Source organism: Berghia stephanieae, chromosome 1, assembly GCF_034508935.2.
Source record: "Berghia stephanieae isolate SIO BIC M18660-M18661 chromosome 1, UCSD_Bste_1.3, whole genome shotgun sequence".
In the NCBI taxonomy this organism is placed as follows: domain Eukaryota; kingdom Metazoa; phylum Mollusca; class Gastropoda; order Nudibranchia; family Aeolidiidae; genus Berghia; species Berghia stephanieae.
The window spans coordinates 69,813,268-69,829,505 of NC_088360.1; the positions used below are offsets into that span (position 1 = coordinate 69,813,268).

At 39.0% G+C, this 16,238-nt stretch overlaps 1 protein-coding gene across 2 annotated transcripts in view; it reads left to right on the plus strand.

The window, feature by feature from the left end:
- The window catches only part of LOC144980629 (intracellular hyaluronan-binding protein 4-like), a 32,211-nt gene extending 16,268 nt beyond the window's left edge, over positions 1-15,943 (plus strand). For both annotated transcript variants that reach the window (XM_078928313.1, XM_078928309.1), the window contains 3 exons: positions 2,817-2,888; positions 11,313-11,526; positions 14,631-15,943. In XM_078928313.1, the coding sequence (XP_078784439.1) occupies positions 2,817-2,888; positions 11,313-11,526; positions 14,631-14,870 (526 nt within the window). In that variant the 3' untranslated portion in view covers positions 14,871-15,943. The remainder of the gene's footprint in view (positions 1-2,816; positions 2,889-11,312; positions 11,527-14,630) is intronic.
- Positions 15,944-16,238: the final 295 nt, after the last annotated feature.

The window sequence follows — 16,238 nt, forward strand, 5'->3', positions numbered from 1 at the left end:
TTGGAAATTGGTCGGAAATTTCATATTTGGTCGGAAATGTTGGAAATAATGGGATTGAGGGTGAAATTTCCTCTAAAATTAGAAAAATCAGGAATGTGATATAAAATATGTACAAAGGACAACTGCTGTGCACACAATTGTATTAGTTTACTACAACTTTCACCACATCATCATCCGTGTCACCGTCACTATTACAAACTACTACGTCATCATCCCTACCACCAACACCACTCACAAATGCAACTACCACCACCACATCATCATCCCCATCACCACCACTACCACATCCCATACAATCACTACAACTACTACCACATCATCATACCCACCACCACAAGTACTCCAACCACCACTACATCATCATCCTTATCACCACTGCTACTGCAACTACTACCACATCATCATCACTACCACCACTACTGCAACCACTACCACATCATCATCACTACCACCACTACTGCAACCACTACCACCACATCATCATCACCATCACCACTACTGCAACCACTATCACATCATCATCACTACCACCACTACTGCAACCACTACCACATCATCATCACTACCACCACTACTGCAACCACTGCCACATCATCATCACTACCACCACTACCACATCATCATCACTACCACCACTACTGCAACCACTGCCACATCATCATCACTACCACCACTACTGCAACCACTACCACATCATCACTACCACCACTACTGCAACCACTGCCACATCATCATCACTACCACCACTACCACATCATCATCACTACCACCACTACCACATCATCATCACTACCACCACTACTGCAACCACTACATCATCATCACTACCACCACTACTGCAACCACTACATCATCATCACTACCACCACTACATCATCACTACCACCACTACTGCAACCACTACCACATCATCACTACCACCACTACTGCAACCACTACATCATCATCACTACCACCACTACTGCAACCACTACCGCATCATCATCACTACCACCACTACTGCAACCACTACCACATCATCATCACTACCACCACTACTGCAACCACTACATCATCATCACTACCACCACTACTGCAACCACTACCACATCATCATTACCACCACTACTGCGACCACATCATCATCATCACTACCACCACTACCGCTGCATTATCATCATCCCTACCACCACCACACCGCCATTGCTACAACTACTACTACATCACCATCTATACCACCCTCATCACTACCACCACTATTGCAACCACTATATCATCATCACTACCACCACTACTGCAACCACTACCGCTGCATTATCATCATCCCTACCACCACCACACCGCCATTGCTACAACTACTACTACATCACCATCTATACCACCCTCATCATTACTACAACCACCACTATATCATCATCCCTATCACCTCCACGACTATAACCACCACCACATTCATCACCATGCCTACCACTACTACAACCACCACATGACTATCCCTAACACCGCCACTATTACTACAACCAACATATCATCATCCCTACCACAACCACCACGACAACAATCGCTGCCACATCATCATCCCTACCATCATTACTACAACCATTATAAACAACTACCACTGCACTATCATCTCTACCACTAGTACCAGTACTTACTGCCACATCATACCTGCAAACAAATCATATGAGTATTTTTAAAAGTGAAAATGGGGATGGGTGGTGGCTTTTGACATTGTATAATCACATGGTACCATTCTCTAAGTAGGTAAGATTTTATATGTTGCTATCAGTTTTTAAACTTTTGAAATTCCTCCGAATGTTGTCAAAAATTGCTGCGAGACACATTTTGGGTTGCATCTCAGTAAATTTTAATGAAATTCAAATTTATAGATTATAGTCGCATGGATGGGTCTGTGCTCTGAGAAATTTCCTCCTTTTTTGACCAGTCATTTTCACCTTTGCTCTTACTTTAAAATATGGATTGTGTTGAGTTAAAACCTATTTTAAGTAGGATTGTCTTTTTTAAGCATATAGAACACTGTGGGGATGGCAAGAATTGGTAAAATACCTGGTAGGAAATTTCACTTCTAGGTAGGAAATTTTAAGGTTGAATTTCCCTGGACACCCTGTATTATTATTATCCCATTTTCGTCACCATCAGCATTATCTTGTTGAGCTGTGGGTTAAGTTCATTGTACCTGTATGTTGGTAGTAATGTTCTCTTGACATTAAAAAAAAAAAAAACTGGCTGCAGCCCCCCCTCCCTCCCCCCCCCCTTTTTTTTCCTCCTTTCTCAGCATTTGTTTAGAACATCTCTGTCTGCAAGCTTTTTGAGATTTTTTGCTCTGTTTCAGTATTTTTTTTTGTTGACATTGGTAATTGTCAAAATGGGTGACTTTGCCTCTATGGATGGATACAATAGATCCTCTAGTTCTGTGACCGTCATTGATGAGTGACAGGTCTGCAGACAAGCACCAGAATGCTCCAAAATTGGTAGAGTCAGTTAACCCGTCTGCCAAAATGTGACCAAATTGAGCTACTGCAGTACATCGATTTGAATGCATTTTAATTCGTTTAATTGCAGAGCATGGCAACCTCTTTCTGGTTATGAAAGAGATTGGAGAATGTGCATTTCGTGATGATTGTAAGTCTCACTCTCACCAAAAAATAGCAGTGCAGGAATGATTTCAGGGTGGACATAGCGTTTAATTTGTTCACATTTTAACCCTTTTCAGCCATTCCTACTAAACATGCGTGGCATGTCCCAGTTTTGGGTCTTTTGTCATTTTAAGACTGATTATAACTAGGGATCTTAACAATTGTCCATTTTCTCCACAGGGAGCAAGGCCAGATGAATGCTCCTGAAGACAGCAATGAAAAGGAAAGTCAACCCGAAAAGACAGAACAGAGGTATGTTGGTTTTTTTCCCCTCTCTCCAGTCCGCTATAAATCCACGGTGGTCAAATCAGCATGTATACCAGAGCATGAGTACGTTTTGGGTTTCCATTAAAAATAATGCTTTGTTTCCCAATACAATGGAACCTCCCGATAACGACATGCCACAGGACAGAGTTTTTTATGTTGTTATTTAGAGGTTTCCAAGATGGCGGACAAGGTGGGTGTGGTAAGGCCTGCAGGACCAGTTTTCATTAACATTGACAAAACATTGTAGTGTATTCCTCTTAGAGGGTTCTTGTGCGTGTGTCTGGATGAGACTTTTAGGTGATCTAAACTGAGTACAGTGATAGTGTCCTCCTGGAATCTACATCTGTTCCCAATTTAAACCATTCCCCTTTGTCTTACTTTTTCTTATGTCATTTGAATTGTAAATCTAGAATGTTTTTTACTTTCCAATTCCTTTTTATTGGCGCTGATATGACATGGATGTGTCACAAGCGCTGTAAAACCCTATAAAACAAACCAAAAACATAATTCGGACGCTGCGAGTTGGATAAAATTCCTCCTCCCACAACAACACAACTACTACTATTATTATTATTACTACCACTACTACTTCTATCACCACATAATATAACATTCTCCAAGATTTTGTGTTTACTTACACTTAGATTTATACCTTGGCTTTTATTTATTACTGCTTATCAGCCAAGATTCGTCATAAAAAAGCTGCGTTCTCATTGGAATCGTTTTTATCTTTGAGTACTCATACTCGGTATTTTTCAGGGCTGAGTATCTTCCGCCTAAAGGCGGATTTCCGCCTAAATGGTAGTTTATCTCGGCCCATCCCCATCACAATTCCTCCTTTTTCAAAAAAATTTTTTGGATAAATAAACAGTGATTTTGAGCATTTTCCCACTGAATTTGCTGTGTCAAGCATTTTCCTCAAAACCACAAAATCACCATTATGTCTTGTGTCATATTTTGACACCTGTGCTCAGTCTCGTGAAATTTGGTGTCTGTCCCGTTTTTATGACGTCGGGCCAGACAGAATGGCGCCAGATGTCACCGTTGATACAGAAGACCGGTGGTGTTCTTTGATTAGCTAGTTGATGGTTGAAGGGGAGGGACAAATGGGTCTGGATTATTTCTCTGTGTAGGTACCTATGTGCCTTTTTGATCTCTCTCTCTCTCTCTCTCTCTCTCTCTCTCTCTTCTCCTCTCTCTCTCTCTTCTTTTTCTTTTTTTTTTTTTATATATATAGAATTCATAGGACCAATACATAAACTATTCTGGTAGAAAAGTCTCTCTCTCTCTCTCTCTCTCTCCTATCTCTCTCTCTCTCTCTCTCTCTCTCTCTCTCTCTCTCTCTCTCTCTCTCTCTCTCTCTCTCTCTCTCTCTCTCTCTCTCTCTCTCTCTATCTCTCTCTATCTCTCTCTATCTCTCTCTCTCTCTGGTTTTAAATTGAGAAATTCTTGGGTTGTATATATAAGCTGAATAATCACTCGGTTACCAACAAAATATTTTTATAAAGTAAAAATCAAAACAAAACAACACTTTCTGGCCTTTTATTAGGTACCACAAAGTGATTTTTCAAATGCAGTATAGCTCTTTTTGCGTTACACAGTCAGATAGAATACAGCAAAACTAGAACTTCAGTCTTTAAATCATCAAAATCGGACAAAAATTTTAAAAGTTATGAATTTTTAAATTTATTTTTGGACTCCAACAATAAGCGACAATTTTCAAACAGCATAAAACACAATGTTCACAACAAGATTGCAAAAAATATATGGGAATAAACTAATAACTGTAAACATATTCATATTCTATACAACTTTTTCTATCCAAATACATAATTTCAAAGGTATACAGTGAAAGGTAAAAATTTTATACCCATGTCAATTCGAGAGAAATTAGTTCGGACTTAGTCATTTTTTACGAGAAATCAGCATCTCCTATCAAATACTGGAAGTTCGCAATGCTACTGTGCAATGAAATTCACTCGTAAACTGGTGAAACTTCTCGGACTGAAATTTGATCTTTTTTTTTTTTACTGTGATTGTTTAATAAAAAAGTATTGAAATGCAGTGGCGAAGTTGGCGAAAAGCTCCATTTCGCAGAATGTCCACAAAAATACAAATATCGAATAATTGACCATAACTTTGAAACCAATGCTCAGAATACCTTGAAACTTGCTATGTCTATGTATTTTCATGCACTGAATTCAAATCTGATGCTTACAAGTACATAAAAACACATATTGGGATAAAATTTTACATTTTGAGGGTAAAATTAACGCGAACACGCCACAGATGAATCACGAGCATCAAATAACCAGTGATGCCAAAACTCCGGTCTGGAGCAAAAAATTCCGGGCTCCGGGCAACTTCCGTCAAATTCCGGTGAGGTCAATTTGTTCCAAGGATCCCCCCCCCCCCCCCCTTTTTTTTCCAACTACCACATCATCATCATTGCCACTAGTATTACAACCATCATCACTACCACTACTACTGCAACCACCACCACATCATCATTATTGCCACTACTACTACAACCACCACCACCACCACATCATCATCATCTCTACCACTACCACAACTACCATCACCATTACAATCATCACTACCACTACTACTACAACCACCATCACCACATCATCACCACTACCACAACTTCAACCACCACCACCACATCATCATCATCACTACCACTACCACAACTACCATCACCATTACAATCACCACCACCACATCATCATCATCACTACCACTACTACTACAACCACCATCACCACATCATCACTACTACTACACCACCACCGCCACATCATCATCATCACTACCACTACCATAACTACCATCACCATTACAATCACCACCACCACATCATCACTACCACTACTACTACAACCACCATCACCACATCATCACCACTACCACAACTTCAACCACCACCACCACATCATCATCACTACCACTACTACAACTACCATCACCATTACAATCACCACCACCACATCATCACTACCACTACTACTACAACCACCAGCACCACATCATCACCACTACCACAACTTCAACCACCACCACCCCATCATCATCATCACTACCACTACCACAACTACCATCACCATTACAATCACCACCACCACATCATCATCATCACTACTACTACAACCACCACCACCACATCATCATCACTACCACTACTACTACAACCACCAGCATCACATCATCACTACCACTACTACTGCAACCACCACCACCACCACATCATCATCACTGCAACTACCACTACAACTACAACCACCACCACCACATCATCACTACCACTACTACTACAACCACCCCCACATCATCATTACCACTACTACTACAACCACCACCACCACATCATCATTACTACCACTAATACTACTACAACCACCACCACATCATCATCACTACCACTACTACATCACCACATCATCATCACTACCACTACTACTACAACCACCACCACCACTACATCGTCATTACCTCTACTACTACAGCCACCACCATCACATCATTACTACAACCACCACAACCACATCATCATTACTGCTACTACTACAACCACCACCACCACCACATCATTACTACCACTACTACTGCAACCACCACCACCACATTATCATCACTGCAACTACCACTACTACTACAACCACCACTACTACAATACCACCACCACCACATCATCATTACCACTACTACTACAACCACCACATCATCACTACCACTAATACTACTACAACCACCACCACCACATCATCATCACTACTTCTACTACTACAACCACCACTACAACATCCTCACTACCACTACTACTACAAGCCACCACCACCTCATCTTCATCACTGCCACTACTACTACAACCACCACCACCACATCATCATCACTACCACTGCTACTACAACCACCACCATCACATCATCACTACCACCACTACTACTATAACCACCACAACCACATCGTCATCACTACTACTACTACAACTACACTATACTACCACTACCACTACTACTACTACTACTCACACTACTACTATACTACTACTACTACTACTACTACTACTACTACTACTACTCGCTACTACTATTACAACCACACCACACATACCACATACATCATCATACATCTACTACTACTACTACTACTACTACTACTATACTACTACTACTACTACTACTACTACTACTACTACTACTACTACTACTACTACTACTACTACTACTACTACTAACTACTTACTACTACTACTACTACTACTACTACAACCACTACAACATCATCATCACTACCACTACTAATACAACCACCAGCACCACATCATCATCACGACCAGTACTACTACAACCACCACCACCACATCATCATTACACTACTACCACTACTACTACAACCACCACTACCACATCATCATCACTACTATTTGTACTACAACCACCATCACCACCACATCATCACTACCAATACTACTACAACCACCATCACCTCATCATCACTACCATTTGTACTACAACCACCATCACCACCACATATTCATCACCCACCGGTACTACAACCACCACCACATCATTATCATCACGACCACAACTACTACAACCACTATACCACCACCACCTCATCATCACTACCACTACTACTTCAACCACCACCACCATATCATCATCACTACCACTAACAACAACGATTATCACATCTTCATCATCACTACCATTATTACTACAACCACCAACACCACATCATCCTCCTACCAACAGTACTACAAAGTCTACCATTAGGTTTTGGAGCTTTACTTCATTTGAAATAAGGAAACTTTGGGATTGTATTTGGCAATGTGTTTATGTATCATATTATAATTCTAATCAGTTATCTATTTAGAACAATACAATAATATGTAAACACAATACCATTCCAATTCCTTTTTCTTGTGTGCGGAAATTCCTCTTTCGGCATTGAAATTCCTACGAGTGGTGCCTGAAACTCCTGTGAGCCAAATTTAAAGTTGGCGTCTCTGAATAACACAGCGTAAAAATCTTCTCAGTTCATGGAACGGAATGAAACTTTGCTTGCATATACAATACGATGCTCTGATATCAAATACCAAGCTCAATTACAAATAAAGCTCATATAATGACTTGACTTGACTTAGATGCCTTTCGCGTCTCGACCGAAAGATCGGGTCGCCTTGGCTGTTTCCAGTATTTCCTGTGTGAGGTGTCTCCAATATTGCCGGTCCTCTGCTAGGGTTCTCAGATTTTCAAGGTCCCCTGCCGTTATGAGACATGCTTTGTCCAAGTGTTGTGAAGTTTTTGTTTAGGATCACAGGGAGTGTTGTGATCGGTCTTCCTCTGAAAAGGTTCCCGTGTTTTTGGAAGTATCCCGACATGGCTTGGTTAGCTGGTATGTTTTTGTCCCTGCGTAGTATGTGACCGCTAGAGCATCATATCCAGTATCTCCTGTAATAAGAAGCAAAATACCTATGAAAAAATATTCAAGGTGACTTATGGTATGAAATGTTTATAAATAAATTGAAAGAATCCCATCTGTATCGAAGCAAAACAATTCGTTGACAACAAACCGGAAGTCGCCTGTCGATTTCGTTGACTTGACTCGGCATACCCGGTTGAAAGGATAATAAAGTTACTAAGGTGATAAAATAAGAAAGATTGTCATTTTTCAGTTTTAAAACGATACCTTACTCTAATAAAAAAGTTGGTTAGGTCAACCAAGGCCTAATAACCTATCGAGAACAGCGTAAAGTAGCGAATCGAGGACAACAAAGTTAGGCTGTTCCATAGCTGTGCTTACTCCCACTGGCAAAAAAGGAAAATGGAACGTAATATTTAATTAATCTTGGTAATTAAACTGCATTTAATTTTATTAACAAAAACACTTACTTAGCACAGACATTGGGTCAGTATCCTTTTTGAGAGTCTTTTTTTTCACAGTCCGTTGAGTCGGACCGCAGTTCACGACCAGCCGGTAGATCTGCATCGAGTTCAACGATTGGAATGGCAGCCATAGTTCAGAAGTCAGGAGAACGGTATAATATAGGGTGTCGTTGCGTTCAAATCGCTGTCGCTGTGATTTTGCTTTTAACTTTTCATAAATATGTTTTTGTTGATGAAAAATTTGTCTTTCTGATGGTGTAACACAAGCCAAGGTTTATATTCGGCGTCGGGTGAAAAATTAGAGCTTTCGCTTTCACAACGATATTTCGACGGCTTCGCGGATATAAACCTTAGCTTGTGTTACATGTTTGTAAAGCTTAATTCCCGCTCTTTTCAGTGGTGAAAACCGTAAGTCTCTACGACACACACAGCTAAAGCGCGACCAGTTTGTTTACAACCACTGCAATCCGGTGCGTGGTTCACCCGCCGATATCGTAACGAAAAAGTTAGAAAATTAAGCTGTTCATTCTAGTAATTGCCGAAAAACAATACAGCGTAACAAAACAACATTTACAAATTATTAAAGAGTGAACTTTGAAGTTTATACAGATATAAATTTTCTTTTCCTTTTATTAATATCTTTATAACAACGATTTGTTGAAAAAGTCCAACTTACTACACTTCGACGGGCTTACGATAGATTTTCAACCGATTCATTGCGTGACTTTGCGGTACCTACTTTTACTTGAAAAAAACATTGTAGGCCTTTAACATGTGGAAAGGACAATTCATTAAATGTTTAAAAAAGTAAATTTATGTCTAATGGTAAGAATGGATTTATACTAGTAAAAGTAATATACTAATACAAAAACTATGTTCCTGTTATTTTGCTTGTGTTTGATCGATAGACCGAAACATTTTCCTCCTTTTTGACAAATTGCTATTATCATCACCGAATAAAAAACACTCACCAAAACCACTACATCATCATCCCTACCACCACTACTTCAAATAACACCACATCATCCCTACCACCACTACTGTTACAACTAACACATCACCATCATGGGTGAAAGTTCCACTACTACTACAGTCACCACCACATCATCATCCCTACCACCACTCCTACTACATCCACCACCACACCATCATCCATACGACCACTACTACTACAATCACTACCACATTATCCCCACCACCACTAACTACTACAACCACCACAGCATCATCATCCCTACTACAACCACCAAATGTTGTAATTACACTTTCAACTTTTGAAATTCCACCGAGTTGTGTCAGAAATTGCTGCGAGACAAATGTTGGATCGCATCTCAGTAAATTTTAGTGAAATTCTAATTTATAGGTTACGGTCGCATAGATGATGTTCGCATGGGTGTACGATCTGATAGTGATGTCGTTTCTTCTTCTCTTTACTAGCCTATCCTGCTTCTTTGGTTTGTGATTGTATTTTTGACAGGGGATATTTTTTTTTTTCTGTAAATCTTCTGCCTGTTTGTTCTTGGTTATTTATAATTTAGCTTATGATATCTTTAGGTTATGATTTTGATTTCCATTTGTACTATTTTTGTTAGATTGCTTGTTTTTTTGTTTCAGCAGTCTCTCATATAACCTCAATTGTGTTGGAAGAGACCTAAAGCAACAAACGAACAAACAAAAAAATAGATGATCTTCACGATGAAAAATTTCCTCCTTTTTTGTGACCAGTCATTCTCAGCCCTGATTTTTAGTATCAGATATCTACGAAAATCGCCAAAATGATGTAGTTATTCGGTTTTATCAAAAAGTGCGTCGTTATTTGGAGGTTTTTAAAACTGATCTTAATTAGAGGAAAAAAATCGGGACCACGGGCCAATGTCATTATCAGGAGGTTGTCACTATTCGGAGGTGTCGTAATTGGGAGGTTCCAGTGTAATAGTCTAATCCACTGTGATGGCTGCATGAATGATGGGAGTGCAGAATTTTAAACAGAATGCAGAATTAAACTGTCAGTAGTCAGGGCTGCCAAGCTCAGAAAGTCAAGATGAGGGAATTCTAGGGCAGAATGACGGACTGTATAATAGCACGCACATGTCTCATCCAGACACACGCACAAGAACCCTCTAAGAGGAATACACTACAATTAATAAAAACTGGTCCCACTGTTCTTACCACACCCACTTTGTCCGCCATCTTGGAAACCTCTGAATAACGACACCTCCGAATAACGCCATAAAAACTTGATCCCGAGGCATGTCGTTATCAGGAGGTTCCACTGTAGTTATGTATGTTGTTGGGATATTGAATGGGTTAGAGATTGATGCAATGCAAATCGAATGGGAGTTTAGAAGGCAAGTTGAGTCCTCATTTTGGTGTCCAATTCCTCCTTTTCACATTTTTGATTTAGGAAGTTCTGATCCACTGCTATAACAATCCTGCATCTTTATCACTGCCATCACAACCATACACGGTTGGCACTCCTTGGATCTAGTTTTCATATTCCATTATCCTTTTGCAGTGAAAACGCTGAGGGAGTCAATGCTGCTGAGGAAGATGCCCAACCCCAGCAGATGACATTGGATGAATGGAAGGCCCTCCAGGTGCAAAACAAGCCCAAGCCTAAATTCAAGATTCGCCAAGCTGGAGAGGGCGTTGATTCTGCCCAGTGGAAACAAGGGGTTGAATACCAGAAAAAGCTGGATGGTAGCCAGGACCATGGTGAACATGACGAGGTAATAGTTTTTTTAAACCATGGGTTTTGACTGAACATTGATTTTAGAAATTTGTCTATTACATATTCTAAGATTTAAGATCAGTTGCAATTATTGTTGTCTGATATAGCTAGGTTTTACTTTTTATTGCTTTTTATTATTGCCCTGATGATGTCAATTTTATATTGAGGAAAGCGTGAGTGGCCAGTTTACCTTCCAGTCTATTTCTCATTTTCTCCCTTGATCCCTGTGATTCTTTTTCTCTTTGTCATGATTCTGCTTCTTGACTGTACCTTTTACTTTCTGGATGTTTGTAACTGGTCACTTCACACCAGTGATGGATGATTATGAGAGCTGAAGGGCATTTAGGGTTACTTCCATGACATTTTTCAATGACAGTGATTTTTCTTGAGTACTAATGCCTAATGTCGAGTCAGATATTTATGACCAATTAGAGATAGTATAGTTGGCTTTGACACCGTTGCTGCCAACATTGCGAAAGAAATGCTCTTTAACTTCCTTGGGACACATCCCGGGCCGGTTGCCGGCTGTATAGACAGATTTATGTGGGATCGCATTTCATGTTTTTCTTTTTAAGTGCATGTTGGACTTATGTTCAACGTTAATCATTTTGTCGTTGAATGGTGCAGGGGGGTAGTATTGATATTCAATTACTAGTTTCGATTTTATGGAGATTTAGGTCAAGTCAATTGAGATGGGAGAAGGATCAATATTCTTAGCTTCTGATCCGAGATGTGTTATTGGATTTGGATAATTTCTTGTTGTTTTTTATTTTTTTTAAAATGGCTTCAGTACGTATAACTTGGGTTTTTTAAAACCATCAACGCTTGTCGAGGTAAGAAGATTCCATGGTCTCAAGCGAGTTAAGTATCGTTGATTGTGGCAAGGGTGGTTTAGTGATAGTCTTTTTTTTTTTTGTCCCAAAATCAAATCATGTCAAGTGTAGTCTCTGACTAGATGGGCGAAGATGATTGGATACATACACAATTAACAATGTCAGAGCGGGTGGTTGGATGGGAGCATCACCCTTGAATCATATACCTATGATGTTCGCATGGGTGTACGATCCGATAGTGATGTCGTTTCTTCTTCTCTTTACTAGCCTATCCTGCTTCTTTGGTTTGTGATTGTATTTTTGACAGGGGATATTTTTTTTTCTGTAAATCTTCTGCCTGTTTGTTCTTGGTTATTTATAATTTAGCTTATGATATCTTTAGGTTATGATTTTGATTTACATTTGTACTATTTTTGTTAGATTGCTTGTTTTTTTGTTTCAGCGGTCTCTCATATAACCTCAGTTGTGTTGGAAGAGACCTAAAGCAACAAACAAACAAACGTCAGATATTTTCTGTTAAAGGGTTTACTCTCCTTTATGTTTTGTCAATTGCTTTGGTCCTGGTGGGGTTCATAACTACCTTAGTGGGCAGGGAGTCACTTACTGTGTCTTCTTTCCCCCTGTATCTGTACATGCTTTCTGTCTTTTGTCTTGGAATGAGGTTTCTTGGATTTGTCCTGGTTCTGGCCAGATACTCTACCTGAGAGGAAAACAGTCAAATGTATAGTTTTCGTTTTGGGAGATATTTTTCTCCTTGTAAAACATCTGTTACGTATTATGTATTCTGTAAACAGTGTGTTCCTCTTAATGGGATCCTGTGCTGGTGTCTGGATGAGACTTTTAGGTGGTCTCAAACTAAGTCATTGATTGTATGCTCTTGGAATCTGCATCTGTTCCCTACAACTTTGAACCTATTCCCGTCTTACTTTTTCTTGGGTGCTTTGCCTGTAGATCTAGAATATTTTGTCTATTCTATTTTCTTCTTTTTGTTTACATTTATTTCATTTAATGTAGACCTTTAAATTCTCAGTCAATACGTCAAATTCAAATAGTTTTAAAAAGGAAGGACAGAAAGATGTTATGAATCATAGTCGAATGACCCTAAAATAATTAGGAATGTTCCACGACGATATGCATAGCTCATGGGCCGTTTATATTAACGATAGATATATTGCCATGGCTAAGCATATATTGCCATGGCTAAGCGACACTTTTTAGAATTGCTGTGTCTGAACACATCCCAGTGTTTTCACACAGCCTTCGTGAAATTATTTTTTCACTTTCCAAACCTGTAATGATCCCAGTGGTAGCCAATTTTAACTGAGCTGCTGAGCGATAAATTTCAGTTTCGTCTAAGCCAAAATGGACCACATTTACCTGGAGGGAAGTAAAGGTTGAAAAAAGTAAAATGCGAAAGCCGGAAGTGCGTTATGTAGACACCTTCAAATCGAAAGTTAGGGATTGCTACAGTACATGTCGATTGCCTCACATTGTAAACAAACTGGTTGACCATTTCTAGTTCCTTCACTGATTGGATACCTAATTATAAGGGACTATGGTAGCCTAATTAATTCCCACGCAAATTAGTTTTCTGCCATTGTTTTGCTCAAGCGAGCTTGCTGTTTACTATTCATTTCGATTCTTTTTATTTTTCCGCTATGTCGATGAATTACAAAGAGTTTCAGTCAATTTTAGAGCTCATTTACAGGTCTACATTTGATGGTATTTAATAATACAACAGTCTATATCTCTATTCTGGATATATGGGTGTTGTTATGGCGGATGCATTGTAATAGTTTTACTTGCATTGTGGCTCTGGTGTTACAGATTGGCCCCGCGGGTGGTTGGATGGGAGCATCACCCTTGAATCATATACCTATGATGTTCGCATGGGTGTACGATCTGATAGTGATGTCGTTTCTTCTTCTCTTTACTAGCCTATCCTGCTTCTTTGGTTTGTGATTGTATTTTTGACAGGGGATATTTTTTTTTTCTGTAAATCTTCTGCCTGTTTGTTCTTGGTTATTTATAATTTAGCTTATGATATCTTTAGGTTATGATTTTGATTTACATTTGTACTATTTTTGTTAGATTGCTTGTTTTTTTGTTTCAGCGGTCTCTCATATAACCTCAATTGTGTTGGAAGAGACCTAAAGCAACAAACAAACAAACAAACAGATTGGCCCCTGTGGATAAGGTAGCTACTTAATTTCTGTGTTTTTAGAATGACCTGTATGATTATTATTTTTTCCCCTCCCCTCTTCACCAGGGTGACCCCAGTGATCATCTTAGTCGTGATAACAAACAGTTGTTGTCTGACATCCGCATAACCTTCAACGACAATCCCAGGAGAGGCCGTGGACGTCGTGGAGGCCGGGGAGGCATGGAAAGAGGAGGCCGTAGTGGTCGTGGAGGTCGAGGTGCCCCGAGGGGTTTTGGTAACAAGAAGGAAACTGCTCCCCGTTTTGATGAGACAGATTTCCCCTCCCTTCTTAAGACGGCGGCTTAAATTCCAAGGCTCAAGTATCTGGCCTTTGCTTCAGAGATTTTTTTTTAAAGACTAAAATACATTTTTCATGCGAATTGTTTTTCTTTCTTCCAATTTCACACATCAGTGAGGTCATTTCTTTGCTGGCGTTTTGATTTTCACATTTGATTTAAGACTACATATGGTTGGGAATTCAACCATATTCTTTACTGTGTTGTGTGGAATGGGTGCCTGTTTAGTGTGTTGTGTAAATGAAAGCTCTGGTGTGGATGTACATCAGTTTGGTATGTCCACGCTATTTAATAGCATGATGATAGAACATTCTTTTTTTTTAATGTGAAATGTTCATTACCTCATTTTTGTACAATTTTTTTTAATCATCTCGTTCATCCTCATTCTCCATTACAGACTAAAAGCCACACTCATCCTCATGTTCCATTTTTGTAATGTATTTATTGTGTATATGACTTGTTTGTGTGTTTGATTTTTTAATGTAGGTTTTTTTAAACAATGATATAAACATTTTGAATGGATTTATATGAATGGTGTTGCAAATGGTTTTGGTTTTGAATGGTTTTAAAACAAAATTGTCAGGTCTGAATATATACATAACAGTTAAATTGAAAATATCTTGTGATATTGGGGGAATGGGCTTAATTCTACAGGTAGTTATCATTTGAATTTTAGTTTTAACTTTTCTTCAAAACCATATTGGAAATCCACTGTGTTCTTTTGGGGATGACCAGGTAATCTGTGATCATAATAGATCATTTTTCTTAAGATTTTATCGGCCCTAGGTATTTGGGATCCACATTTAAAAGATAATTTGAATGGGGGTGTTGTTTGTTAAGGAGTAATGGATTTTAATTGGTATTTTGATGAAGTTGAGGATACATATTGTGGGTTCTCATTGCCATCTTTCTTTTGATTTGATCAACAGTAAGTCGTATTATCCTCTACTATTTTGTTTTAAATTTTTGAGTAATTACTTAGTGCATAACGTTTTATAATGGCATATCAAAATGTATGCATGAGTCATGTTGAAAGTATAATCCTGTTTTGGAAGTGAAATGAAATAAAACCCTATAACAGAATGTCTTACGAGTTGCATTTCAATGTTTTTATGTTATTATTATAGTTTGAGTGATTGTAATTTTCCGTGGGATTTGGGGATTTTCCATAAATTTACTGCTGTTATGTTTTTTTGCCATTTTCTTACTGGGTGGGGTTCCTGACCTCCCATAGTGGGCAGGGAGGTACTTCCTCAGGGATGTAAATCTTTCAGAATTATTAGGATTTCCTATTTTTCAGACATTTTCTAGCTTCCCCAAACAATTTAAATATTTCTTAATACCTCACTACCAACAACTCTTTGTGATAAGAGATACT